The following is a 27844-nucleotide window of genomic DNA, read 5'->3' as shown; positions in this document are numbered from 1 at the left end:
GTGCCATGGCGGCTACCAGGGCTGTGATCCCAGCCTGCATGCATGCCAGGGGGACCTCTGCGGGCTCAAGGGCATCCACGGCATGGCCCTGGGCCAGAGTGAGGCCCCTGCTTGCTCCTCAAACCCCAGACAGCACAGTGACACAGGTGGGACCAAAGGAAGTTTATTGTCATGAGAGAGACCAGAGCAGGGCGCCCAGGAATGGACCCTGTGCCTCCAGAAAGGACAGACACTTGGACCGAGGGCTTTCCTTGAGATAGGTCTCAGCGTTTCCCAACTACACAGGGTGCTCCATCAAGCAGGCCTCCCATGGACACACGGCCAAGGCCTCGAGGGCTGCTGGTGCTACCCTGCTACGTCCGCCCGTCTGGGGACACAGGCAGGGTCTGCTCTGTGCAGACAGACCTCCACACCAGTCAAGTGTCAAAACAAAAGGATCTGCAAAGGCAACAGACTGGCCTCAGCGTCCAGCTCAGTCAGAATGGAGCAGCCATTGGTTCCCAGATGGAGTGTCTAGGATTACTTGGTGGATAGAGTATTAGTTCGCTCAGGGAAAGGCGCGTCACTTCTGGAGTACAGTACATGCATGGCCTGGAGTTTAGTAAGTAAACTGGGAAGTTTCACCCACAAAGACTCAATTTAGTAAAAATTGGCCAACTCAGGCCAATACTCAGAAACGTTAAAGGCAGCTGTGAGATCTTGGAATTTAAAGTTTAGCAAAGCCTTTGGCCAGCACTTCCTCTTCAATAAGGTGGGAGGGGGGCATGGGCTGAAATGCCTCTTGTACCCATTAAGCTTCCTTAGGTTAATGTTTCAAAGCATAAAAAAAGTTTTATGGCAACACCATGTTGATTCCAGGTATGTATAAACAGACTATATATTCTTTTATAGAGCAAGTGGAAGAATGTGTTTGGACGCAGGATGCTTTCAAACAGGGAGTCGTCCTGTGGACCAGAACAGGCTGGTCGGTGGACATCCAGCCCAAGGGGCTGCTTTGTGGGAGGAACCCCAGCTGCACTCGTCTGTGTGACCACACGATATTACCCGGCACCCACTTACCCACATGGGCCGGAATGACATTCAAGGGAAGAAACAGCGCTGAGACAAACACAGAACTTACAGACCCGGGCCAGCAGTTACCATCTGATAGAGCCTAGGGGGGTGCTGATTCGACTGAGTTGGGATTATGGGTAAATTACATCTCTGAGTGAGCATAGAGGAAGTGAGCATTACTGAAAGTCGTAGGACAGCTTCCGGGGGGTCATGAACTCTGTCACGATCTCATCGGTGACCTCCTTGCGCCGGGCCTGGTGCTCGGCAATCAAGGGCTGCAGGACTTCGATGAGCTCCTTCTTGAGCTCGCCGGTGAGCATGGCCCCACTCGTGTAGTCCTGAGCAGGAGGAGACAGGCCACATGAGGTGGCTGTGCACACCTGGGCACCTTCCTCCCTCGACTGCACCCACGCGGACCCTGGCACGCTGGGCACATGGAAACACAAGGCCCTTAAGCCACCCTTTTCTGGAAACGCCTCCGGGCTCTGTGGGCAGCTGTGACTCAGCTGACACATGAGGGCAAACAGCAGGGCCGGGCACCCCACCTGCCCGCCAGGTCAGGGGAGTCCAAGACCCGAACCCATGGCTCTGCCCTTCAACCTTACTGGCGTCTCTAATAAAATCTTTGCTGAATTTGTTTTCATTTTCTGATTGTGATAGTAACACGTACTTGTTGAACAAACTTAACAGAGTACCCAAAGCTGACAAAACGCAGCAAAGGAAAGGAAAAAAATCCCCTGCAAATTCAGGGCCCAGAGGTTGAGCCCACCGCTAACATCCTGGCATGTTTTCTGTCAGATTTCTCTGCAGTGTATTTAGACTTGGTGGATCTCGCTGCACAGCCAATTTGGGGTCCTTCTGCCACTAGCATTGGCCAATCCTCCTGTGTGATCAAAGCCTCACACCTGCCTGAGAATCCCTCCTGACAATTCTTAGTTAAGGCTTCCTCTGCTGTGGAGTCTGTTCTGAACTTCTTGCCAACACCATTTCAACATATTTGCATACAGGGCTCTTTCTTATTCAGGATTAGCTTCTTGGAAAAGATGCCAAGGACTGGAAATTCTGAGGCAGAGGCTATGAATGGTCCCCGGGCTCTCGGGCTCACTGAGCCCCGGAATTATAATCACTGTAAATACAACACAAACCCGCTGATAAGGTTTGGGGACTGTGTCAGCATTGATGGGGTCTCGTTTTAACTTCTACTTCTCTGATGACTAGTAGGATTAAATCTTACAGTGTGGCTACTACTAGTTTGTATTTTCTCTTTTGGGAACGATCCGTTCATGAGGTTTCCAGGCACGTGGTCATGAACACGACCAACCTATTCAGCTCTGATCTCGTCTCAGCTGAGCACCGGCCCCGTAGACCCAGGCCCCAGGAACGTTGGCTGCCGGGGCTTCCAGGGCCCGCAAGGGCACAGCCCTGCCTTACCTTCCTGATCTGCTCCAGCCTGTCGTCGTCTTCCAGGAAGAAGGTCAGGTACATGAAGGACACGTCCACGTCACAGTTGCCCCCAAACTGCCGGTGCTCCTCAATGGTGTCCCTGCCTCCGGAGAAGGCGTGCTTGTTGACCTGCACCAGGAGAGGGCACACGGATGCTTGCCAGGCGGCCGCCCTGTGTGGTGAAGGGAGCCCGCAAACCGCCCCTTCCTGTGGAGCCTGGGGACTGGCTACTGCGGGGCTCACTGCAGAGAAAGGGGCTCCAGAGGGCGGGTGAGCTCTGACCCCCTCCCCCAACCCACAGAGACAGAACACAATCGGAAGAACCACGGCACTGCCTGTGCAGACGCTTGGGCTAATGTCCTCAGCTGTCCACAGGCTCACCTAGAGGACAGACATAGCCACCCGCCCCTCCCTGGGGATGAGGACAGGAGGCACAGTGACAGCCCCGGGGAGGCAGAGCCTGTGTGGGGCCTGGGTGGAGTGGGAGGTGGATAGGGCCTGCGGGCAGTGCCCACCTGAACAGGCACTTCCAGAAGCTGAAGACAGATAGGTTCAGAAACTAACAAAATGGCTTGTAGGACTGAAGATAACCTTAGAGAAGTCAGGGTCAAGAGCAGAGAGAAGAAAAGCCCCAAAGTGGAGACAACGTTCCTCCAATGTTCTTTTAGCGAGTGTCTGAGAAACCTTCCATGTGCAAGTGTATCTTCCCATGGGGAGAAGAGTGCGCAGAGTCAGTGGTCTCAAGGAGGTGTCTGGTAAGCCCCCCAGAAGGACTCCGGGCAGATTCCTAACTGGATCGCCCAGAAGAATGTGGGGGCAGAGGCTGGCGGGCAAGGCCTTTCTGGTGGGGGCGCTAAGCGGCTCTGAGAAACACTGAAGCTCTGACAAGGCCCCCGCTATTAGGCAGCTGTTCAGTGATCCATGTCGGGACTGAAATCGCAAATCTGGGCCACACTCTACAGGCAGTAACCACTTGCACATGCGATCTCATGTGAGCCTTGCCTCTAGTCTGCAGTTCTGTAGAGCGGCTCCCGCTGGACAGTGGTACCTGACGACTGTGGTCCCTTACCAACAGCAGGTGAGCGGCACGGCCCTGACTCCAGGTCGCGGGCCGACCTGGGTTACGGCTGGCCCTCTGCAACCTGGCTGTGTGAACGCAGAGAAGCTGCCAGATGCTCTGGGCCTATCTCCTTGCCCAGGCAATGGACGCAGCATCCAGGAGGGTCTGAGGACTCTGTGAGCTCACACAGGGGACCATGCAGTCGGGCCACAGTGTTCCCAGCACTCTACTCTTAACTCTCGGGAGGGGCTGGGGCAGATGCCCTCTCTCTGGGCTGGAGACTCTGCTTCTGGTGTTGAAGGGGGGCTTAGGGATCAGGAACAAGGGCCTGGCCTGGCCCTGGCCTGTCCCCCAAGGTGCTTTGACCTCGGCAGCCAGGGTGGTTCCTGAGCCCTGGGTCTCTGTTGGTCCCTGAGTGAAAAGTGTCCCAGAGCCACGAAGGACTTCTTTTATAACAACTTCTCAAAAAATGAACGGAAACGACTTTTCTGCAGGAGGGAACAGGAGTGTCTCTCCCTCTTCTGCATTCCAGGCGCTGGAATTTTTACCCAAAAGTGAAAGAGAAAGAAAAAGACCCGTTTACACCCGCCTCCAACTGAGGCTGGGAAAGCTGGCAGCTGCCACTTCCTGGAGGACTGTTCTGATACTAAGGGCTCCCTACTGTCAACCAGAACGTGGGACTTTCCAGGAGGGGCAGGGGCCTGGACTGACTCATGGTTGCATTACATGCCCCAAATGTAGTTTCGGTCACTCTTGTCGTAATCTTCCAGACCGCAAACACACACACAGTTCCAACGAAAATGTCCACAGTGTGCAACAGCGAGGGGCCTGTACACACACAGGCAGCTCAGAACCGAGGAATGGAAGTGCAGGCCTGAAAAGTAGGGAAGCTCAAACGAATTCCCACTTCTCGCTTCTCTGGTGACTTGAAAAATATTTACGGAGCTCCTGCTGCATGTGGGTTGGGAGCAGCACTCCTGGCCAGGACCTGACTGGCCTGTGGAAGGACACTTGTCAATACTGAGTCTCAGCAGGAACACTCTGGAGAGAACCAGACCCTACACCCTGGTACGGGAACACGGCTAGGAGGGCACCTTCGGTTTCTGGGGGAAACTGGGTCGAGCTGGTCATCCTCACTGGGCCTCATCCTTCTCATCTTAAAGGGACACACCAGTGAGAATAAAAACCAAAACATACAGAGAGTGCAAGGTCCAGCTCCTGGAATACAACTGGTGCTCATTAGTGCACTAAATTTTCTCTATTGTTTAGCTGTAACTAAAGAAAATTGCCATGATTTGTTTTCAGAACAGTGTTGGTGAGGAAATCAGAGAAGAAAAAAAAAGAAAAATAAATAAATTCCCAAGTTCTGTCTACATGAAAAGACACACATTCACTTCATATCTGGGAACGGGGCAGGCTGCCTGGACCCCGGAATTCAGGGTGCTCGTGGTGGCCAAAGGACAGAGCGGTAGTTAGTGCGTGAGTCTCCCTGAGGCCTGGGCCGTGCTCACCTTGGTCTTGATCTGCTTGGCCGTGTCCGTGAGGAAGATGGAGGAGTTGGGGTCGCTGGCGCTCATCTTGGTCTGGGCCCCCTGCAGGGCAGGGAAGAAGGTCGAGTGCAAGAGGGCTGGCTTGGGGTAGCCAATCCTCGGGGCCACGTCCCTGGTCATCCTGAAGTATGGGTCCTGTGGGAGGGAGGGGCAGGGGAAGAGGAGGGCTGCCATCAGCTGCTGGGCACCTCCCAAGTAACTCTGCCCCGCACCACCGTCAGACCCTCCTTCCCACCCCTGAAGCGGCTGAAGACCCCTGCTAACATCCAGGCTGACAGAACCCCGGCTCTGCCTCCTAACCTGGTCGATGGCGCATGGGATGAGGCACTGGACATCCGTCCGGTCTCGGAAGATCTGAGGGAATGAGTTGCTGAAGGAGGGAGCGGCCTGGATGGCAGGAAAACTGATCTTCCCTGGGAGGAAGGACAAAACATTTCTATACCCGAGACTGGTTCCTGTCTGGAACTGTAGAAGGGATGGACAAAAACGGGCTTTTCTCCCCACTGGAAGAAAATCTGAAACCTACAGAGGATTGCTGGAAGAAGGAAGAAAAACCTGCAGTCCCAGATTGTGTCTTTTTCATCCATTTCCCCTCCATTTCAGGGAGCTTCTCCTCTGGTCTGTTCTTCACAGCTTCCACTTTGTGACGCTTACCCACACTCTATCCTGTACCTCAGCCATTCTCTAGCCACTGGATGTCCAGGTTGTTCCTCAGTTTCAATTATTATAAATTATGACATTTTGGGACGTAAAACTGTTCTTAATATTTTGGATGCTGCTGCTGTTAACACTGCTATTATATTTGCTCAGACCTGCGGAAGCAGAATTCTGGGGTCAAAGGGCATGGATCCTGGTGTGACCCTTGACACGTGGAGGCAGGCCAGGCCGGGGAGTTTCCGGGATGGCCTGGGGTGGGTCCAGCCTGGAGTCCTGTCTCTGTGACGCTTGTTCCTGGCAGCTGTTTTCACCCCTCTGTGGAAAGACACTGCTTGTTTCTGGGCTCCTGCCTGTCTCTGGGGGTCCACGCAGCAGCTCCGTGGGCACCACTGTCTCCTTTACAGCACTGAGCATCCTGGGCTCAAGGCCTCCCGTCTACACCCTGAGACTCTACAGAGAAAGTGTCACCACGTCCCCATTTTATGTATGTGGACACCAGCCTGGATCACTGCTGGGTTTCCAGAGCTAGGGCGCAGCTCTGAGAGGGCGAGCCTGGACTCACACCTGGGTCTCAGCAGCACAGAATGTGTGGCTTCTTGCTATAGCCCTGTCTCCACACTGGCTCAGGGCAGCTTCAGAGACGTCTCCCCATTTGCTGCCTGGATTCCCAGGATTAAAACACCATTTCAAAGTAGAAAAAAGTACAAACAACCCCCCCCCACCCAAAGCTTTTCAAAAGCAAAGGGTTTATGCCCCAAGTGTTAGGAATGAATCTGACTGAGGCATCAAAGGGTTCTGCTCCTGTGAAAAGCCTCCCAGCAGGGCCTCTGTGGCGTTTCTCTTCCGACAGGCCCCCCAGCTGGGCCCCAGAACGTGCCCCTCGACAGTGAGGCACGCCTGGTACAGGGCCCGCAGGTACTTCCTGGGAGCTCCACGCTGGCCACTAGTGGGCCAGGGGCTAGGCACCTAAAATAAAGGGAAGGGTCAGGAGACCCAGCCGGTAGTCTCAGGACTGACTCTTAGCTCAAGGAGCTGAGGGTCTGAAAGAAGAGATGGTCACTGCATCTGAAAGGGGTGCAGAAACACGGAAAAGGGAGGTCAGCGTGTGCACAGAGGGCAGGCAGGCGGGCAGGGTGGCTCCTCCCGGAGGTCGGGAGTGAGGCCCAGGGAGACAAAGACGGCTAGTTCAGCCACAGAGCAGCCCTCCTGCAACCCGGGCCCCGCCAAGGCCTCCACACCGACGGGTTCCCAGGGACAGATGGAGGGTCAAAGTCATCCACAGCCTCCTTTTCCTTCTAAACCTCAAAACAGACGAGGCAGGAGAGGGACAGAGTGTGACCTGAGGGGTTACTCCACGTGGCCCAGATAAGGGGCCAAATGCATCACTTTACATTCAGGGAAAACCCACCTTTTTAAAGAGACAAACTGCAAATGCTGCCACCCCAGAGACAGTGCAGCCCCGCGCAGGCACCAGGCACGCCCACTGCTCCTTTGCGCTTGGCTCCTTTCTGTGGGCCCAGTGGGCACTGTGGGCAGTGGCGACTTACCAATGCAGTCGCTGTCAGTGAAGCCAAAAATGCCTTTCACTTGGTTGAAGGTGACGTGCTTCTGAATCTTCACCACGTTCTTGTAGAAGCCCGGGCTCATCCTGTGAAGAAGGTCAGAGTCAAACCCAGAACTGGAGGGTGGTGGCCGAGGGCAAAGCAGCAGACAGCACGGCCACACGCGGGCTGGGTCAGCTGGGGAGGAAGGTGCTCTGACGCCCCCTGTGGCAGAGAGGCTGGTGGCAGGCGAGGCGGACACACCCCTGCCTGTGGAAGGAAGTCAGCTCGAAGCTGAGCAGCGCAGGAGGCAGGAGCACAGCCGATGCAGACTCAGGGGCCCACGTGAGGGTGTCAGCTCTGCCAGGATCACAGGCTGAGCATGCGGGGCCTCACGTTTGGGGGCTCCAGGGCAGTTTATCTGTTGGGACAGACTGTGTGCTTTGTCGTGGGAGATCACTGCTGACCCTGGAACAGCACGGGTCCACTTACACATGGTACTTTTCAGTACTGCAGTGCTTGGCTGGTTGAGTCTGCGGATGTGGGGAAACCATGGCTAGAGAGAGCCAGTGGTGAGTTAAAGGCAGATTAACTTTCTCATCATTCAAGGGGATTGGCAACTTGCGGCCGGACAGAGTATCTGGGTAGAAACTGATGGGCCCCGGAAGGAGGGTTTGTCTCTGTGAGCTGCTCTGGCCTGCATCTGGCCATCACTACCCCTCCACAAGCTGAGGATGGAAGTGTTAGCTGTCAATAAACCAGGAAACCAGACCATAACATTCAATAAAGGAAGAAAACACTTTCCAGACCTCAGGATGTTTCTGAAGCAGCCATGGCCGCGATGGCCTGTCTACAGCCTGTGTTTACTCATTTAAAAGGCGGCCAGGCGTTCTGTCCCTACCCCATGTAGTCAAGGTCAGAGAAGATGAACGTCTTGTTGATGTCAAAGCCGCAGGCGATGATGTCCTTGGCGTTCTCCACGGCGTAGCCATAGGCCTGATCCAGGGTCAAGTCCTTCCACAGGTACTTCTCGTCGTCGGTCATCTGGATGACCAAGGGCACGTTGAACACATCCTGCAGCCACCTGGGCGACACGGGGGACGGAGGCCCACACCTTATTTCTCTGCTGCGCCTCTGAAACCACAGCTCCTACTAACAGTGTATGTCAAAACTGCCCTGCCCAGGAAATCTCACCCTCTGACCACACTGTGAAGTTGGCTCCTGTCCACAGGAACACACTGAACTTGACTCTGTGTAAGTCCCTGTTAACAAGGGCTGTGCTATGTGCGTGCTTAGTCCCTCAGTTCTGTCCGACTCTCTGGGACCCCACGGACTGCAGCCTGGCAGGCTCCTCTGTCCATGGGATTCTCCAGGCAAGAACACTGGAGTGGTTGCCATGCCCTCCTTCAGGGGATCTTCCCGACCCAGGGGTTGAACCCAGGTCTCCCGCATTGCAGGCTACCACCAATTATTAGCCTGGAGGGCGGTGCATGTGGGTTCCGAGCTGGCCGCCCTGCACTCTACTCTGAAGTCTTACAGGGACGGCAGGAGGGGGCGCTGTCACTTCCTCTGGCAGAAGTGGAAACTAAGGCCCAGAGAGGTAACTCTACTACGGTCACATGGACAGGGACAGGAGGACACAGGTCCGCTGACTCCACAGCAGTGCTCTCCCCACCACCCAATCCTGCTAAAGTGACCCTAGGGCCAGGGTGGGAGAAGCCACAAGGGCACCAGCTCCCCGAGGCCTTGACTGATCAGGCAGATGTGATCTGGTACTGTCTCCTCAGCTCTACACAAAGTTTGTGATTAACATTTCTTTTCCTTTTTTGGGGGGGGGGCAAAATAATAATACTAATAATACATTTATTGCCTATAATTGGCAGATACATTGCTGGTTTGTTCTCTCCATGTTTCAAAACTCACTGACACGGGTGAGGCCAGTCCCGCGCTGCAATACTTACTTGGTGAAGATGAATGGGATGAGGTGACCCACGTGCATGGCTTCAGAAGAGGGGCCCCTGCCCGTGTAGAGATAGAATGGCTTCTTGTTTTCATAGGCATCCAGAATCTGATGCATGTCTCTAAAGGACAGAGGGGACAAGAAAACAGTGAGGTGTTCTGAGAAGAGAGTCAGGGAGTGAATGCTCAACTGGGAATGAAAACGAGACAAGACAGTCGAGTCACTAGAGCTTGTTATCCTTGCTGCTCCTGCTGTTTAAGGCCGACAGGAAGCTGCTTCTGAACGGTTCCTCTTGTGACTGCTGTGAAAGCATAAGCCGTGCAGGTTGGGAACAACGCGTTTAAAGGTTGGATATGGCTGGGCAGCCACTGGGCCTCTTTCGGAATTCTTCCAGATTTTGATGTTGATATACTGTCTGCTTCACATCTTTCCTAGGAGTGACACCAGGCCGACACCACCCAGTCCTTGTTGAGAACCACACAGCCCCAACTCTGCTGGCTCAAGAGGGGGCAATCGCAGGGCTCCCCACAGTCTTAACTCAGTGGGGGGCGGGGCGGAGATGTCCCCAGCCAGAGGTCTGCTTCAGGTTCCCTCAGCCACACCAGGACCAGGGGTCCCCATCTGGGGAGTTATCGGGCACCACACGAGGACTGGGGCCGGCACCCAGCGCACACGAAGGGCCTCCTGCCTGGCGGTGAGCCAGTCACCTGACCGGCCGTCTCCACATTGCACCTGCCCATGCCCTACCTTCCCAGCCTCTGATCCAGTGGGTCTGGGGTGGCATTTGGAGTCTGTAGCGTTAAAGTGTGTCAAATAAAAGAGGACTGGCTCCCTTTCCCAGAGGCCTGGGTAGGAGAACCCAGACAAGAGTATTCTGAAAATGACTTCCACTCCTGACCAGGGGTTAGCAGTGCTTATCTGTGGGCTGACAGGATTAGGGCTATTCTGGATTTTGTACTTAGCTTTGATTTGATGGTGACACACTGCTTCTGAAATAAGGAAAGATGAAAATGGCTGAGTTTGGAAGAAAAAGAGTCCTTTTTTGGTTCTTACAAATAACAATCAAACATTTGTCGGCTTATGGAAGAAAAAAAGAGTACGGCTATCACGCAAGCTGCTGTGGATGGTTTTGCAGGAAGTCTCTGAGCACTCGAGGTGCTATCCCGAGGGCAGGGCACTGACTAGGCCCCCTCACCGAGCACAGTTTTGTGAAGGCAGATCCCAGCAGGGACCCCTCAGTTCCAAGGGAGTCTAGTCACCTGCCTGGTGCTGCCGCCTGACAGTGCACAGCGGATCTCATCAAGTCCCTAAGGAGGAGAGTGAAAAAGCTGGCTTAAAACTCAACATTCAAAAAACGAAGATCATGGCATCTGGTCCCATCACTTCATGGCAAATAGATGGAGAAAAAAATGGAATTAGTGACAGATTTTATTTTCTTGGACTCCAAAATAACTGAGGACAGTGACTGCAGCCATGAAATTAAAAGATGCTCCTTGGAAGAAGAAATATGACAAACCTAGATAGTGTATTAAAAAGAATAGACATCACTTTAATGACAAAGGTCTGTATGGTCAAAGCTATGGATTTTCCAGTAGTCATGTACAGATGTGAGAGGTGGACCAAAAAGAAGGCTGAGTGTGGAAAAACTGATGCTTGCAAACTGTGGTGCTGGAGAAGACTCTTGAGAGTCCTCTGGACAGTTAGGAGATCAAACCAGTCAATCTTAAAAAAGTCAACCCTGAACATTCATTGGAAGGACTGATGGTGAACTTTGGCCACCTGATGCGAAGTGCCAACTCATTGGGAAAGACCCTGATGCTGGGAAAGACTGAGGGCAGGAGGAGAAGGGGGCGACGGAGGATGAGATGGTTGGATGGAATCATTGACTTAATGGACATGAGTCGGAGCAAATTCAGGGACATGGTGAAGGACAGGGGAGCCTGGTGCGCTGCAGTCCATGGGGTCGCAAAGAGTGGACTTAGTGACTGAACAACAGACAACTTACAAGAATAAAAAGGATTATAAGTGAATAATATGGAGTGCACGCCAGTGTGTGAGATGACTTTGATGAACCAGACAAAATTCCTAGAGAAACAAACCACCAAAACTGACTCAAAAAGAAACAGAAAATCTGAACAGATCTAGAACAAGCAAAGAAACTGAACTAGTAATTTAAAAAGTCTCAAAGAGAAAAGCCTAAGGTCAGATGGCTTCACTAGAGGATTCTATCAAATTTTCAAGAGAACTAACAACAATCTTTCACAAACTTCCAAAAAATGAGAGAGAGAATACTTCATTCTATAAAGCCAGTATTATTTTGATACCCAAAGCAAAGACATCAAAAGAAAACTACAGACCAATGTCCCTTATACAATTAAATCTTCAAATTTATATTTTTGAATTTTTTAAAAATAAGAATAAATGAACTTAGCAAAGTTGCAGGATGTAGGATCAAACAAAAATCAGTTGTATTGCTATACAACAGAGCAATATTGTGGTTGATAATAAGAAATATCACATATTTTGTTTTTGTTTTATCCTATATCAGGCACAGAGTTCCTTAAACCATTGTGGGAATTTCCTAAGTGATAAGAACGATAGAGTGTTATTCACATAAAAAGTTCCCCTTTCAACTACATCAAAGTTTATGTTATTTAAGTGACTTTGGGAAAGTCCCTGGATACCCTAAGGAAGGGGGCTGGTTGCCAGGGAACCAGCTCTGATTACAGGGTTGGAACTTTCAGCTCCCAACCCCCGCCCCTCTTTCTGGGGAGGGAAGAGGGGCTGGACATTGAGTTTAACCACCAATGGCCAGTGATATAAATAATCTGTGTAATGAAGGCTCTATAAAAACCCAAAGAACAGTGTCAAAGAGTTTCTGGGTTGGTGAGCACATGGAGACAAAGGGGCGTGGTGCCTGGGGTGGGGGGAGCTCTGAGCACCCCAACATGCCTCCTCCAATCTGGCTGCTCCAGACTTACACCCTTTACAATAAACTGGCCATCTAGTGAGTAAAATGTTTCCCTTGCTTGACCAAATTAATTCCAGATCAGTTGTGGGATTTAAGGCACAGGTAAGAACCTAGACTCTGATTTGTGTCTGAAGTAGGGGGTTGGGGGACAGTCGTGTGGGACTGGATTGGACACCATCTCCAGCTCGACGGTGTCAGAATTGGTTTAAACTGTAAGAGACCCAACTTATGCTGCAGAACCCCCGATGGGTGAAAAACCAACCCCCTGATGTGTGAAAACCCTACCTCTCTGGTGTCAGCATTGAAGCAGAGCTGCAGTGAGGCTGAGCTAGAGGAGACAAGCAGGGGTACACTTCCCCTTCAGAAACAGCAGTGAAATGTCCAGAAGGGAAATTCAGAAAATACTCTTTTCAAGAGCACTGGAAAGAACAAAACCTAAGGAATAACCCTAACAAAAGCAGTGCGAGGCTTGTACACTGGAAACTAGAAAACACTGCATGAAGAAGCCAAAGTGATGCGGGGAAAGCCGCTCTCTGCACACAGACTGGAGGCCTAGCGTTCCACCTTAGACGCCGTCTTAGGGTGCAGATCTCCAGAAGGAGTGACACGTGCAGTGCAGTTTCTATCAACACCTGGCTGCTGTCTTTGTACAGAAATTAGCAAGCTGATTCTAAAATCCAAACATTCTAAATTCTAACAGCCAAAATAATCTTGAGAACAAAGTTGGAGGACTCACATTTTCCAGTGTCAAAATTCACTACAAAGCTACAGTCATCAGGACTGTGTATTTAATAAATCCTTAAATATATTTTCAATTGATTTTCAACAAGAGTGTCAAGAAAATTCAACAATTTCCAAAAAGTGGGGCTGGGACAACTGGATATTCACATGAGAAAGAAGGAAGCTGGATCCTCTCTTATACACATACCAAAATTAACTCAACATGGATCAGAGACCCAAGTGTAAGAGCTAAAAAAAATACCACTCTTAGAATAAAACACACCTGGATATGTTCATGACCTTGAATTAGGCAATGGTTTCTTAGATATGACACCAAGCAACCGAAACCAAGCCAAACAAAACTGGAGTTCATAAAAATTAAAGCTTCTAAATGCTTCTAAGGATACTATAAATAAAGAGCTGATATTTGCAAATCAAGTATTTGATAAGAAACTAGTATCCAGAGTATATAAAGAACTATTATAATCCAATAAAAAGGTAAATAACCCAATTAAAAAGTTGGTAAAGGATCAGAAGAGACATGTCTCTAAAGAATATATAAAGACAGCCAGTAAGCCCATGAAATGATGCTCAAGATCATTAGTCATTATGGAAATACAAATCAAAACCAAAATAAAAAAACTAACATGGTTACAGAAAAACACAAACTGGAAAATAACAACAAATATTAGCAAGGATGTGGAGAAATTGGAATCCTTGTTTGCACTTTGCTGGTGGGAATGCAAAATGGTGCAGTTGCTGTGGAAAACACTTTGGCAATTCCAAAAAAATGTTAAGGTTACCTTAGGACCCAGCAACTCCACTCCTGAGTACACACTCAAGAGAAATCAGACCCTGTACACAAACACTCAGAGCAGCACTAGTGCTAACCCCAAAGGGAAGATCCCCCGCAAATGCCCGTCAGCTGTCAAATGGGCGTACGTCCACTCAGTAGCGTTCAGGCATAAAAAGCAATGAAGCGCTGGCACATGCTGTACCCCAGGCAAATCCACAGACATGGAAAGATGATTACTGGTGGCCAGGAGTGGGGTGGGGTGGTGGGAGGAAGAGGGAGCAACTGCTAATGAGTAGAGGGCTACTGTTTGGGGCGATGAAAATGTAAGGAACCGGTCATGGTGATGTTTGCACAACCTTGGAAGAGACCAAAAAACCCCACTGAACTATGTCATTTGCAAAGGTGAATTCTATGTCATGTGAATTAGATCTCAATTAAGGAAACAACTGTGATTGTATTCTGCCCAGAAAGAGGGCTGAGTGGGGGCCTCTTCTCCCCATGTAGAATTTAAAGTGTTGGGTGTGCTGTGTAGCGCAGGGAGCTCAACCTGGTGCTCTGTGATGACCCAGAGGGGTGGGACGGGAGGGACAGTCAGGAGGGAGGGGACATATGCATACTTGTGGCTGATTCACAGCGTTGTAAGGCATGCTAAGCTGCTTCAGTCGAGTCCAACTCTTTGTGACCCCACGGACTGCAGCCTGCCTGGCTCCATCCACGGGATTCTCCAGATAAGAATACTGGAGTGGGTTGCCACTTCCTCCTCCAGGGGATCTTCCCGACCCAGAAACTGAACTCGTGTCTCTCATATCTCCCGCAATGGCAGGCAGGTTCTTTAGCACTAGTGCCACCGAAACCAACAAAACACTGTAAAGCTATTATCCTTCAAACTAAAAAAATAAAATCTAACGTTTGGCAGAGTGCTGAGTTCTGTCCTGTGTGTGCTCTCTGTAACCCTGGTGTGGGCAGAACAGAACAACCCTGCCTCGGACTATAAGCTCCAAGATCCCTCGAACCCAACCGGAGGCGGTGCGTGGGGCGGGAGAGGCAGGAGCTGGCTCTGAACCTGCCCGTTCTCTGATGTGATCTGCATGGAATTTATGGTCTCAGGTAGGGATACTCTGTGTCCTGTTTGCTCTACTAGTTTCTCTCTGGACATGATTTATGAGCAGGCCAGTACAATAGGAGGAAGACGTATGTAACTTCAGGAAGCCTCCTGCTTATCTCACGGGAAATGCTGGACCTGGTCACATTAATCTCTTTTGTGACATGCTATGGTTTATAGCACATAATCTGGCATGAATCTCATCTGGTGTGTACTTGACCTCCACCTTGCGAGATGGGCAGTTTACAAATGAATAAACTAAGGGCCAGAGGTGAAAGGACAGGTGTGATACCACAGCCAGTCATTGGCAGGACAGGAGGCGGGACCGGCTTTCTGCCAACTGGCAGGCAGGTCCCCCGAGGGCCCGGTGGTTCGAGGGCCCAGCGTCCTGATAGCTTCCTTCTCTAAGACAAGAGGATGGGGGAAGGTCCTGCAGTGAGAAGCCCCTGACCTGTGTGAGAAGAAGATTCCCCTGCGCAGGAAGCGGTGTGCTCTCTGGCCCGTGGCTCTCTCTATTCGGTTTACCAGCTCCTTGTCAATTTTACTGCTTCCGAATCGAACTGGAAGGAAAGAAGAGATGCTGAACTTAGGTGGTGGGAGGCTTGGGGACGTTGCAGAGACGAGAGGGAAAGACTTATGGTCACGCGCTGTCTCAGCAGAACCAGGCCTTTTTGGGCTACTGGCTCTAGTCCCTTCCATCAGTCCAGAGCAGAGGTCACCGCCAGCAGAACAGAAAATAAATGCAGGGGTAAAGACTCTCTGGTCTGGGACTGGATTCTGATGGGACAGATCCAGAATGCAGCCTAGCGAGGAACTCTAGATAACCCGCCCAGCCCACCCCCGCCTCGCCTCCTACACACAGCTGCTTATTACTTATTGCAGTATAATTTATATATGCTCACAACCATCATTTTAGAGCCTGTAACCAAATTAAAGTTTGTCTTCCAGCGAGTTTTCTCTCCCTGATGGTCTAGGCATAAATCATGGAAAACGGCTTAGACTCAGATGAGAGAGCTTTAGCTCTGTTTCTTCTTCGACACCACCAGGGACCTCAGGGTAAGGATGCTCCTGAGCAGGAAGCCCTCCAGGGCAGAGCTGGGCAGTGAGGACACGGCACCTGTGAGAAGGCTTCCTTCTTATGCAATCCATGCCTGAATTGTACCCACTCAGTGAAAGACAATTTAAACCACTGTGAAAATACTTGCTGCAATACTTGCTCAGGACCTTCCCTGAGTTCTGAATCGCTCAAGAAAAGGAAAAAGCTAACACTGAGCTGTTTGTGCTGTGCTCGGTCGCTCAGTCGTGTCCAGCTCTTTGTGACCCCGTGAACTGTGGCTCACCAGGCTTCTCGGTCTATGGGATTCTCCAGGCAAGAATGCTGTAGTGGGTGGCCATTCCCTTCTCCATCCCCATCCAGGGATTGAACCCAGGTCTGCTGCATTGGCAGATGGCTCCTTTACCGTCTGGGCCATGAGGGAAGCCCATTAAGCTGTCTAGTATAGATTATTATTTCAAAACATATTTTATATTGTTAATTAAAAACAAACCTCTGGGAATATAACGGACCACCAAAAGATTTAAGGATCTTTTTTCCCTTGGCATTGAAGTTTGACTGGATTTATGATTAATTCAAATTAGAAAACATCAATAACATCACTTCTAAAAGTTGAGGTTTTTCCCATGAACATACCAATAAGCTTGTCGTAGTCAATGCCTTTGGCACTGCTTGTCTGCACCGTCCAGGGGTCCACAAAGTCCTCCTCTGCTCCGGTGGCATCCAGGCCCTCACCACTCTCGGGCGCCGGGTCCCCTGGAGGACAGTCCACCTTGTAATCCTCCCCTGTGGCAGCTTTGTAGCTTGTTTTTAAGGATAACAACATCTTCACTGCAGAATCAATTTCATCCTGTACACAGGAATTAAGGGTGAAGGTGGAAAATATTAACAACCACTAGCGTTTGCTGAACGTTACTGCTACTGGGTGGCAGGCGGTGTGCTAAATGCTCTCCCACTTACTCTTACAACAATCCTACAAGGACAGCAGTGTTGTCACTGGCCTTTTCCGGCTGAAGAGTCTGAGACTCAGAGATGTGAAGGAGCTTGCCCATGCACACACAGCAAGTTGTGGGCCTGAACGTATTTTATTTTTATCTGGGGGTCAAGTGTCATGGGTTCCTACCACAAACACTACAGGCTATGTGTAGTGACACAATTTACACAATTTGTTTATGACAGAGTAAATGGCTAAATATTACTTAAACTTCACTGATGCCAGAGAATATGTCTGACATGCTCCATTAATCAATTATAGTGAGCTCTGCGTTGGAACTTCACAGATAAGGGCAAAGAAAAAATACAGACTTTCAGAAAATAAGGGGGGATTCACTGGGAAACAGTTATACCACAGCATTCTGGAGTCTTATCCAGCTGTCCAAACCCTTTGCATATTTACTGTTTTAAAATGAGTATAAGATAAACAAACAAACAAACATAAAGTGTATCTGTGGGTCCGCTGGAAACCTATTAAAGATTTCCTCTTGCAGGAGCCCACACTAGCTGTCCCTGGAAGCCCAGCATTTAAAAGAGCAAACCTGATTAAGCAGATTGGTCGCGCTGTGCCCTAAAGCTCCACTCCCATAACTGGCCTTGCTGGATTTGATCGCAACAAAGAATATACACAGTCCAATTTGTTTGCCAAGGGAAATACAAATAGTTCCATTTAAACTTTAGATATAACGTGCTATACGCTGGGCTTCCCGGTGGAAGAACAATGCTCGCAGTCCCAGACTGCATTCAGAGAGCCCTTCCATCAGGTACACCAGGGCCACAGAAGGCTGTTACTGTGGGGTGACTTCAGATGCAGGTTTGTGTTTCAAACTGAAGCCATCTGGAATTTGTCATTTCAATGAGTCCAAGTGTGCAATCAGTAGCCCATGGATATAGCTCATGCAAGAGGCTGGGTGCTGGCCCACCTTAGGCAGGCAGGCAGGCGCGCTCCCCTCCCTCGTTCAGCGCTGCCCAGGCTGAGCGCTGCAGCAGAGCACAGGCTTTGAGAGCACGCCCTACTGCTCTGTGAGCTATTATCTGAGCAAGAAGTACCCTGCTCCCAAGTGCCCTGTTCTCCCCACCCTTTGGTCACCAGTGGTGTGGCAGTTCATACTCTATCTGGCCTAACCCAGCTTCCAACTAGGTGGCTCTGTGAGAGTCAAACATCTGACCAGAGTCCCAACTCAAGGACCGTCTGTCATCTGGAAGGGGACCGAAGAGACAAGCAGGCTCCCTTGTCTGTTTTCCTGTTCTCAATCTAACACGGATCTGGACGTTGAAACAGATTTTAAAAGTTGATGTTCTGAAAAAAGCCAGACACGGAAGACTCTATATACACTATGGGTGATTATATACAGTTCTTGCACAGGAATTCTCCGTGGAAGGAGAGGGAGGGAGACGCCTCTCTCAGGAGGGAAGAGGCGAGGAGCAGAGGGGCCTGAGATGGTTTCTGGGCTGTGTCTCCATTGGAATGCTGGTTACACAGGTTTGGTCATCTTGTGAAAACTCAGTGAGCTGCCTGTCTGTGATCTTCCTATTTCTCTGAACAAATGGTGTATTCTAATTTTAAAAGTTTATTTAAACTGAAAGGAAAACAAAAAAGGCTCTGTTCCCTATCTTCAGCCTCATGACCCAGTGTCATCTCTCGAATCCTGCTCAAACTGTCTTCCCATCAGAGCGCCCAGATTCCGACCTGTCCTCCAGGAGAACCTCTACTGAGCTGCTACTTCTGAAAGCCATGGGTGTTCTTCTCTCGGTTTATTCTGAAAGCCATGGGTGTTCTTCTCTCGGTACACGGAGCAGAAAGAACACTGAGGACCATGACCTCAAGGGCGCAGAGACTGCGGAGGAAGAGCCCAAGGCAGCCTCGCTGGACCAGCGGTGCCTGAGCGGCTCATCTATTTCGCCTAAAGTGAATTTCTAAAACATCAGGTGCTTCTAGTATAATACACTGGTACAAATTTACTTCACTTAACTCTGGTTTCGTCATGTAACCTCTGCTGTCCTTTGTTGAATGCCATCTGATTTAGCATTAGTCAAAGACTATGCTCGGAAGACTCACTCTAAACTGCATCAAGCATTGTTTGTTTGCTAAAGTGCTGAATGTGACTGGGGTCACTAAGAACTACTAACTAAAAGCATTCATTAATGTTATTCAAATTTAATGTTATATGACAAAAATATCACTGTTAGGTTCCTAAAATGGGTTTATAGAGTAAATGATCAACATGAGTTCTTTATTTATTGTAGGTTTATAGATTAAAAAAACAAAACAAAATAATTCAGCCTTATCTATTGAGCCCTATCTGTTGTGTAAACCTCTTTCTGTGAATAATCAGCTCCTTTTTTGGACATCACTATTTATTTCTTTTAAAAAGTAATGGATTACTTAGGGTCCCAAGAGTCAAAGCAAACTACTGAAATGCGTGTGAGATGGTTGACCCCATCTGGTGAGAACCTAGAAAGAGATTTTTGAAAAGACGACAACAGGGATTGGAAGTGATGGATGAGGAAGCTGCAGAGCTGAAGAAGCTGGGTGACCCAGAGTGAAAGGAAGGGCTGGTTATAGCTGTAGACTGACTGAGCTATGCTTCTGAAACCCAACGCAGCAACGACAGAGAGGTCTTTAAAAAAGGCACAGCCCGCGAGGACAAGGAAGCAGAAGAGGACGGCAGCGACAGGCCTCAGCCGCTGGAGCGCGGAGGCGCGAGCAGCCTGCGTGAGCACAGGAGAGCAGCAGAGGCTGAGAAGGCGCGGGAGCCGGGGCGGCGGCTGGACTCGCACTGCTTGCGATCCCCGAGAGGCTCGGGCACCGGTGGCCCTAGATACTAACACAAGTGAGCTAAGAGTGGGCTCCAAGATCAGGAGCACTAGCTGGAAGTCTAAGCAGCAGCTGAGGAGGTCTCTCCTCGAGCCCTGCCCATAGCCGGTACACGCCCCTGCCCCGTCCAGAGGTTTAGTGTCTCGGCAAGGAGAGCCGAGCGTCCACGTGGAAGCGCTCTGCACGGTGAGGGGGACCGGCTGGGGCAGCACACTGCAAACAGGGGCTTCATTGAGGGGCCGCACAGTCAGTTCCTCAGCCCCACTCAGCTCGCAACGCGGGCGGCCACACCGCGACCTCTGGAGAGCCAACCGGAGGAGCCCTCTCTGGTGACTCAACTGGCCTCAAGGAGCAGCTCCAAAGCACTGGAGACCTCCTGAGGCAAAGGAGTGCCGTGGGCGCTGCCCAGGGAGGGGAAGGCTACACCCTAAGCTCCTCCCAGCTCCAGGCAGCCGTGTCACCAAACACCTGCCAGTGGAGTCTACCGCAAAAGGCAGAAGGAACAAAAAGCTACGCTCGAGGAGATCGGGCGCCGAACGTGGGGAGAGAGCACAGGGAAAGCTGTCACTACGAGCGCAGAGGCAGAAGGCCAGTGCACCTGTGAAATAAGAACAGAGAGCCTTGAGGAAAGAACACTTGGAGAACAAATGAGCTCTTGGAAATCGAAAGTGACAGAATGAGTGAAAAACAACAGCAGGGTTAGAGGTTGAGGAAACATACCTAAAAGAAGAAAAAAATAAAAATAAAAGGGAAATAAATCAAAAACTAAGAAATTCGGAGGACACAGTCTTTGAACTGAAAAGAAAATACACAAACAGGAAAATAAAAAACCAACCCAGAATAAATCAAATAAATATGATAAATTTCTGAGAATTAAAGGGCCTGTATTTCTAGTTTGAAAGGAGTCCTGAGCACCCAACAAAGGCCGTTTCAGAGCTGGAGAGATCCTGAACACCCAGGAGAGGGGACAAAGGAGTGGCACCGCCTTCTCCATAGCAGCCCTGGGAGCTGGGAGGATGCAGCAACGGCTTTAGAATTCTGAGGGAAGACACGTCCTCCTGAGAATTCTCTACCGAGCCTAGCTATCAGCCAAATATGAAGTAAAATGCTTGCAGACCAGGCAAGAGCTCAAAAAACACTTCCTTAGCACTAATTTTTGCAGAAACCTCTGGAGGATTTGCTCTGTCAAAATAAACTAAGGAGGAGTGAGACGCAGGGTCAGGAACAGGGACCCCAAAGAGAGAGTGCGTTGAAGGCTTGCATGGACAGAGAGGGCGGGTCCTGAGATGGGCTGTGTGGGAGGCAGGTCACCACCGGGACAGTAGCAGGCAGGGCATCCTGGGAGAGAGTGCTTGGGAGGATGAACCTGAACGGCGGCCTGCTGTGGCTCGAGAGGGGATTCACCCAACTGGGGGAGCGCCTGGAGGTCCATGAGCGTCAGTACACAGAAAACTAAGCAGGAGAGGTCCCAGATGGCCTCATGGTTAGGATTCTGGGTTTTCACTGCTATGGTCTGGGTTCAGTCCCTGGTAGAGGAACTGAGATCCCACGGGGAGCAACGCATGGCCAAAACAAAGACAAACCAAGCAAGGAGCAATTAAAACAACCCTGGAAAAAAACAGAAGTCAGGCAGGAAAGGAGAAGCACACGTGCTGTTCTCAGGGGGGTTAGCTGTCATTGGGGTTTACACGGGGATTGGGGGGTGGGAAGTGCTACGAGACAGCTAATGCCTTGTCTTCCACAGTGGAAACCCCAAACCTGAACATCCATAAGGAGCAAAATGATGAGTGATTCTAAGAGATGTGGGCGTTGCATATCAAAAGAATCGGCTAACAGATTGAAAGTGGTTGCTTCTGCAAGCAGGACACGTGGAGAGCAAGGGTGGACAGTGGCTGTGCTTCCCAGCAGCTTCCCTTCAGACCATAGGCATTGATGGCGAGTAAGGAGAAAATACATTTAGCACGAGAGCCAAAATGCCTCAGGTGATGAGGGAACAGAGACAGGTGACTGTCCTACAGACTGGCTGGGACACGTGTGGAGGACTGGCAAAATGACCTACCTTGGCTGCGTTTCTGGCTTTGAGGCCCCTTACGAGCTCCCCCTGAGCAGCAATGCTGTGAAACAGCTCCCGGGGGGACCCACAGCCCTGCTCGCCATTGGGCATGTCTGCCATCTTCTGGGAAGATGTTCACAGCTGGCTGGGGTGCTGGCAGATTTGCTCGGTGGTCCAGACAAGACTGTGGGCAGAGAAGAGGGACAGAAAGAGATGAACAAACCACGGCAAGCTGTTTTCCCTTTACCGTGACCTGGTTCTTCTTTCCAAAAAGGTTGGAGATGAATTGTGATAAAGGGCATAGATAATATAACATTAATAAAAATATAAATAGAAATATGGAGCCAGGAACCAGGAGAAAAAGAGGAAGAACAAATGTTAATGGTGGGGTTGAAAAGAACTGCTGTGATTTGTAGGCTTAGGGAGGGCAAAGAAAGACCCCTCCCAACCAAGGACAAGTGCGCATGTGCTGAGGTGTCCGTGTGCCTCACACCTCGTGTCCATAGGAAGGACTTGTGTTTGCTCAGGGAGCAGATACCAAGTGCTTTAGTAAACCTAAGTCCACCATGGCTAGAAACACCTTGGCTAGAAAACTAGTAAACTGCAATTACTCTTTATCTTAATTGCTCTATGGGATGAATTCCTAGGCCTTTGCAGTCATAACCAACATATTACTGAACAAACAGCTTCCTTTGCTGGCCAGCTGTCCTGTTCTCAGGAGAAAGGGAGCCTGGGAGGAGGCAGGGCCTTATCCCTTCTGGTTTGCAAGTGAGGCAAGAACCATATACAGCCTGTTCACTCCACAGGCTGCCTTAATTAACTGCAAACCTTTGAAGAAGATATCCTTGGGCCTCCTATTAGTCATTATTTATTGCTAACCTTGGAAAAGGTGGGGCAAGGACAGGCTACCTGAGGTCGCCCTGGGGCTGAGGCAGGCCAGGATCAGCCCCTCTTGGGTCGGTTACTTCCCTTTTCTGAGTGTCAGCTTCCTCATCTATAAAGCAGAACCCTCGGGAATGTCTATCACTTACCTCAAGGGCTGTTATGAGAAGAAATGAGAAAAAAGTGACATGGTGGCATTTTACAGGCTGTAAAGCAAGGAACAAGCCCACTGCAAGTGTTACATGTCAGGACTCCAGAGGTCGGCTGAGCCCCAGCCCCATCTGAAACCTGCTGATACACCTTGAACAAGGAGGATGCCAGTGACAACAAGGCTATGCCAGAGCAGCTAACTTCCAGAACTGAAGTCCTGTGTCTGGTGTTCTTCTAGTGAGAAGTGAAGTTGAAAGTCACTCAGTCGTGTCCAGCTCTTTGTGACACCATGGACTATACAGTCCATGGAATTCTCCAAGCCAGAATACCGTGGTGGGTAGCCTTAATACTGCAGTGGGTAGCCTTTCCCTTCTCCAGGGGATCTTCCCAACCCAGGGATGGAACCCAGGTCTCCTGCATAGCAGGCGGATTCTTTACCAGCTGAGCCACAAGGGAAGCCCTTGCAAGCACCTTATGTAACACTGATACATATCAATTCACTGACGCCTACAGCAATCCTATGGGACAGATTTGTTGTCTCTGTTGTGTAGACGAGCAAACTGAGAGGCTAAAACACTTGCTCAAGACAACACAGTAAGTAGGTAGTCGAGATGGGACACAAACTCAGGCAGTTTGACCCTAGAGCCTACGCTCTCTAACATTATCTTACGTACTTAACTGTCATGAGCCTCAGTCTCCCAACTGTGAAATGGGAATAACAACAATGGCACTGACTTGCAGGGCTGCTCACCGCTTAAGTGGGATAACATGGGTAAGTAAACAGCCTAGCACAGCATCAGCCACAGAGCAGAGGTTTAATGAAGGATGATTTTGTTTCTTTACTTACTAGAAATTTCTTTCTAGGAGCTCTATGAACAAAACACACAAATTTGAGGGGATAATTTATTTTTACTCATCCATTTGTTAAGTCTCTGTTTAAAAATATGTAATATTTAAACCAATCTTTAAAGTCAATGAAACCATAATATTGAAACCAGGGTGGGAGAGCAGCCAGATTCTTTCCTTTCCTTTCCGGGAATTGCCTCAATTCCCGGAAAGGGAGGCCTGTAAGAAAGAAATGTGGAAGAACCTTCTGACAAGCGCTGGAGAGGAGAAACTCTCAGGCCCATATCAAAGAGCAATCAAAGTGACTTCAAGGCACAAATGATCAAACATCACGTCCAGATGCTTTACACAGGATCCCCAATTCTCCCAAGCTGCAAACCTGGGTGGCACAGAATCTGCTCTGCATTAGCGACCGGAGGCAGATGGCTCAGGCAAGTGAGAACCACCCTCTGAGGCTCCATGCCAGAGCAGCTGAGCCAGGATCTGATGCCAAAGCCCCCTCGACCGTGTCGTGCTCTCTCAGATTCTACTGCTCCCCCTGCCTGGTGTGCTCCCCGCCCTCCTCTGCCCACTGTCTCACTAATTCAAACCTTGGCTCCTCTCTGCAGCCTTTCCTGGCCCCTGCGCCTGCGGGGCCAAGTTGGCTGCTCTGTCCTTGGCGATCCCCGAGACTCGTTAGTGAGGTTATTAGAGCACTCGCACTGCATGTGGTAATTCATGAAAAGCCACCCCACAGGGAATGCAAGCACTGGGTTTTACCCTTTCATGTGCTTCTAGTACCTGGTACAGAGTAGCTTATCAAACAAACTGATGATTTATGAGTGCAGGTTACTGAATAAATCTCATAAATCAACGAGTTCACTTTTCCCCCCTCTGGTTTATATCCTCTTATAATATCTCTGCAAGCGCTTATTCCAGTTTAAGGTAGACTTCCCCCAGTCTGCACTTCAGAAAGCCTCTTAAAATGTCCCGACCATGCACAAAGCCTTAGTTTTACCCCACGTCTGGCTTCCTCAATCATTGTGAACACCTGTCCACTATCCTGGTCATTTTTTTTAGAATTCCCTTTGGTTTCCCCGTCCTTCCAAATATGTGGTGTTCTGCATGAAAGGACACAAGTGAGCAGGACCAAAATCAAGTATAGATTAAAATCACCCTACTAAATTCCTAAGGAAAGTGCCAGGTAGAATGACTCAGTGAGCCCCGGATGGCCAAGCCCCGCCTGCCATGGAGCAAACTGCAGAGCATCAGTGAGATGAACTGAGCCTGAATTTAGGATCCCTGTTGTGGGGAAAAAACATGCACCTTTAAATATCAGAATCCCATTTAAGTAAGAAACCAGACTGAGGAAACAGCAGGTGTATTTTCCCTGCTGTCAGGATCACGAGGCATACACTCACTGCGTGGGAATCAGCCACACTATAAATCTCGTGTGTGTGTATCTGATGCAACTTCCTGAATGAGTACAGAACTTCAGGAGTGATCAGAGACAAAGAGAATGGAACTACCATTGCCCTCATTTCAGGCATCCATCCATTTAGCTCACTTATGGGCATATATTCTCGGTTTTCCTCCCCATCTAGTCAACTTTCTCCTTCATTTCTTTGTTAAATCACTTTTAGAATTTAACTTCAGAGGTTTTTAACCTAGAGTTCAGAACCTCTGAAAGGAAGTGAACAATCTGCCTACGCACAGGCATGTGGTTCCAAGTAGAATAACCAGGTTTTGCTACTTTCTCAAAGGGGCCCAAGACACCCAAAGGCTAAGGACCATTGTCCTCAGTGTTTACCATGTAAACTGCAAACAGGGCTCTGAGTCTTTGTTAAGGGAAAGTGCCTCATCTATTTCACAAATACTACAATCTAAAGCAAAGGGACTAAGCTATCATCTGTGAGGTAATCTATGACCTCCTCTAAAACAGGGCTGGGAGCGAGCAGAACACAACTGCCTACTCCACAGCAGAGTAGGACAGTTTAGGGGAAACGAAAAGGACTGTATAACAAACTCTTCCTCCCTCTTTTTATGGAAGTTGAACCTTGAGCTCACTTTGAAAGGTTCCACTGTTCCCCAGGAGCACAAGAGGCCCTGAAGAGACCGGGGACAGTTTTGGGATGAGGAATGGAAAGAGGAATTACAGAACTATAACATGACAATCCCTTGGGCCACTGTGAAGTCATCTCACAGATTAGATCAGAATACACTGATTCTGCAGTTTGTGGGGAGGGTGGCATCGTGCACGACAGCCAGCCCTGGAGCAGCTGAGAAGAGCAGGGGCCTTCTGGGTGCCTGGAATATTACCAAGGTGGGGTATCACCCACCACGCCCTGGCACCTGAGTGTGCATGACAATGGCCTTGGACTGTCAAGTTTCCAGAGGACAAGAAAATGATTTCTTTCCAGCAACGAGTCCTTTAATGCTTCAAACCTTGGAACAGGTGCAACTCCCCTGTCTTTTAAATACTGAGAGGAAAGCTTACTTTCCCCTCTAAATGATAAGATGAACATTTTCTTAAAAGGCAAAGAGGACATTGATCTACATTAAGCCAGGCATAAGCTACTTAGGAGTTCAAGGTGAGATACTGTGGATGGAGATGGACTACTTAAAGAGACCTCAACAGTCAGAAACAGGACTGCTGCTGCTAAGTCGCTTCAGTAGTGTCCGACTCTGTGCGACCCCATAGATAGCAGCCCACCAGGCTCCCCCGTCCCTGGGACTCTCCAGGCAAGAACACTGGAGCAGGACAGCCAACATCAAAGTGCTGAAAGTCAAGCTATGACTCCAAACAGGCATGGGCTCATCCAGGATCTCTAATCCTTACAGAAGTTGTGAGTCACCAGGGCTTTGGGTCAATAGACGCAAAGCAATGCACAGCTCCGTGGTTCTAAGACTACTCCCCATCCCCGAAGCCAGGGTTTCCAACACTCTAGGAAAAAGCTGGTAACAATACTCAATAAACTCTAAACCTAGCAAAAGATGGCAATACGTACCAGATGGCAGGAGTCACTGCAGAGGTGGCCACTGGTCACGCCCAGGAGCTGAGACTGCCCAGTGCAGCTCCAGCTCTTAAATGGTCTTGCCCTTTCTTTCAGTTTCCTTTTCAAAAAGACTCTTTTCTCTCTCCCTTTTTGGTTTCCTTTTTGCCCCACCCTTTACCACTTGCATGTAGGAGTTTCTTATAAACGACCCAGTTTCTCAGAAACACTTCAACCTCATGACCAACCTCTTGGAGGGTGGGGAATGCGGGCGGAGACCAGGGAAACTCTCTTGAGAACCAAGCTGTTAGCTGGTCATTGCATCAGCCACTCTACACCCCAGGCTGGCCTTCCCATAACCTCCTCGCCCTGTTTCTGTTCCCCCGTTCGCGGCATCAGTGTGAAGAACTGTGTCTGTTATGCAGTGGCAGCGGGGGAAGGCGGGGAGGAAAAGCAGATGGCAAATTCCTCGCTGCCGCCGCTGCTCACAGAGGCGACGCAGGGCACTGGAAAGACCGCTGAGTTCTGGGATGAGACCTGGGTTTTCAATCCCAGTTTGGGCGTTTCCTTGTTACAAGACCTCGCGCAAATCACATCACCCCCCGGCTTCACCCTCCATTTCTTCACTTGTGAAATGGGCAAAAAAGCAGCCTCCTAACTTCACCGTTGGAGGAGGGCAGGGCAACCCACTTCAGTATCCTTGCCTGGAGAATTCCATGGACAGAGGAGCCTGGTGGGCTACAGCCCGTGGGGGTCGCAAAGGGTCGGACATGACTGAAGTGACTAAACACACAACTTCACCGAGGAGGCGACTAGGTGCGATACCAGAGGCAAAGCCCCTGTCACACGGCCGACACTTAAAAAGTGGGGGTCTCATCCTTTAGGGAAACGAAACAGGAGGGAGACGATGAAGGTCCGGTGCCGCCGCGAGTGCATGACAGGGCAGGGTCGGCGGCGCTGAGGGAAAACGGGAAGAGGGGCCAGAAGCCGGCGAGCAGAGAGCCGGGCTCTGAGGAGAATACCTCAGGGCTTGGCGTGCAAGCGGCTCCGGGAGGGCCAGATCACTGGGCTCCGCCCCGGCCTTCCCCCCGGCCTCCCCTCGCTGCTTTCATTCCCTCACTTACCGGCCCAGCCGGGCCCGTCAGCGTTGCCGGCTCAACCACGGGTGCCCTCCTAGGCGTCCGTGGAAACGCCTTCCGGCTGGAACAACTTCCGGCTAGGCT

The 27844-nt window shown here is 50.2% G+C and overlaps 1 protein-coding gene across 2 annotated transcripts; it reads right to left on the bottom strand.

Annotated features, from left to right (window-relative positions):
• Positions 1-146: 146 nt before the first annotated feature.
• Positions 147-27833, bottom strand: WARS1 (tryptophanyl-tRNA synthetase 1). Of its 2 annotated transcripts, none has more exons than XM_040256930.1 (11): positions 27746-27833; positions 21778-21955; positions 16544-16757; positions 15305-15413; positions 9266-9385; positions 8206-8388; positions 7311-7411; positions 5407-5519; positions 5068-5241; positions 2485-2625; positions 147-1391 (listed from the first exon to the last, which is right to left on the bottom strand). In XM_040256930.1, the coding sequence occupies exons 2-11, from the start codon at positions 21889-21891 to the stop codon at positions 1230-1232; spliced, it is 1431 nt and encodes a 476-aa protein (XP_040112864.1). In that variant the 5' UTR covers positions 21892-21955; positions 27746-27833; the 3' UTR covers positions 147-1229. The 2 variants fall into 2 exon arrangements, with proteins under 2 accessions (XP_040112864.1, XP_040112865.1); XM_040256931.1 differs by having other exon boundaries at positions 26637-27784.
• Between the last annotated feature and the right edge of the window lie 11 nt (positions 27834-27844).

The sequence above is a fragment of the Oryx dammah genome, unplaced genomic scaffold (genome assembly GCF_014754425.2).
Source record: "Oryx dammah isolate SB20612 unplaced genomic scaffold, SCBI_Odam_1.1 HiC_scaffold_16, whole genome shotgun sequence".
In the NCBI taxonomy this organism is placed as follows: Eukaryota; Metazoa; Chordata; class Mammalia; order Artiodactyla; family Bovidae; genus Oryx; species Oryx dammah.
The sequence above is the reverse complement of the archived record's forward strand: the minus strand, read 5'-3'. Positions and strand labels throughout refer to the sequence as shown.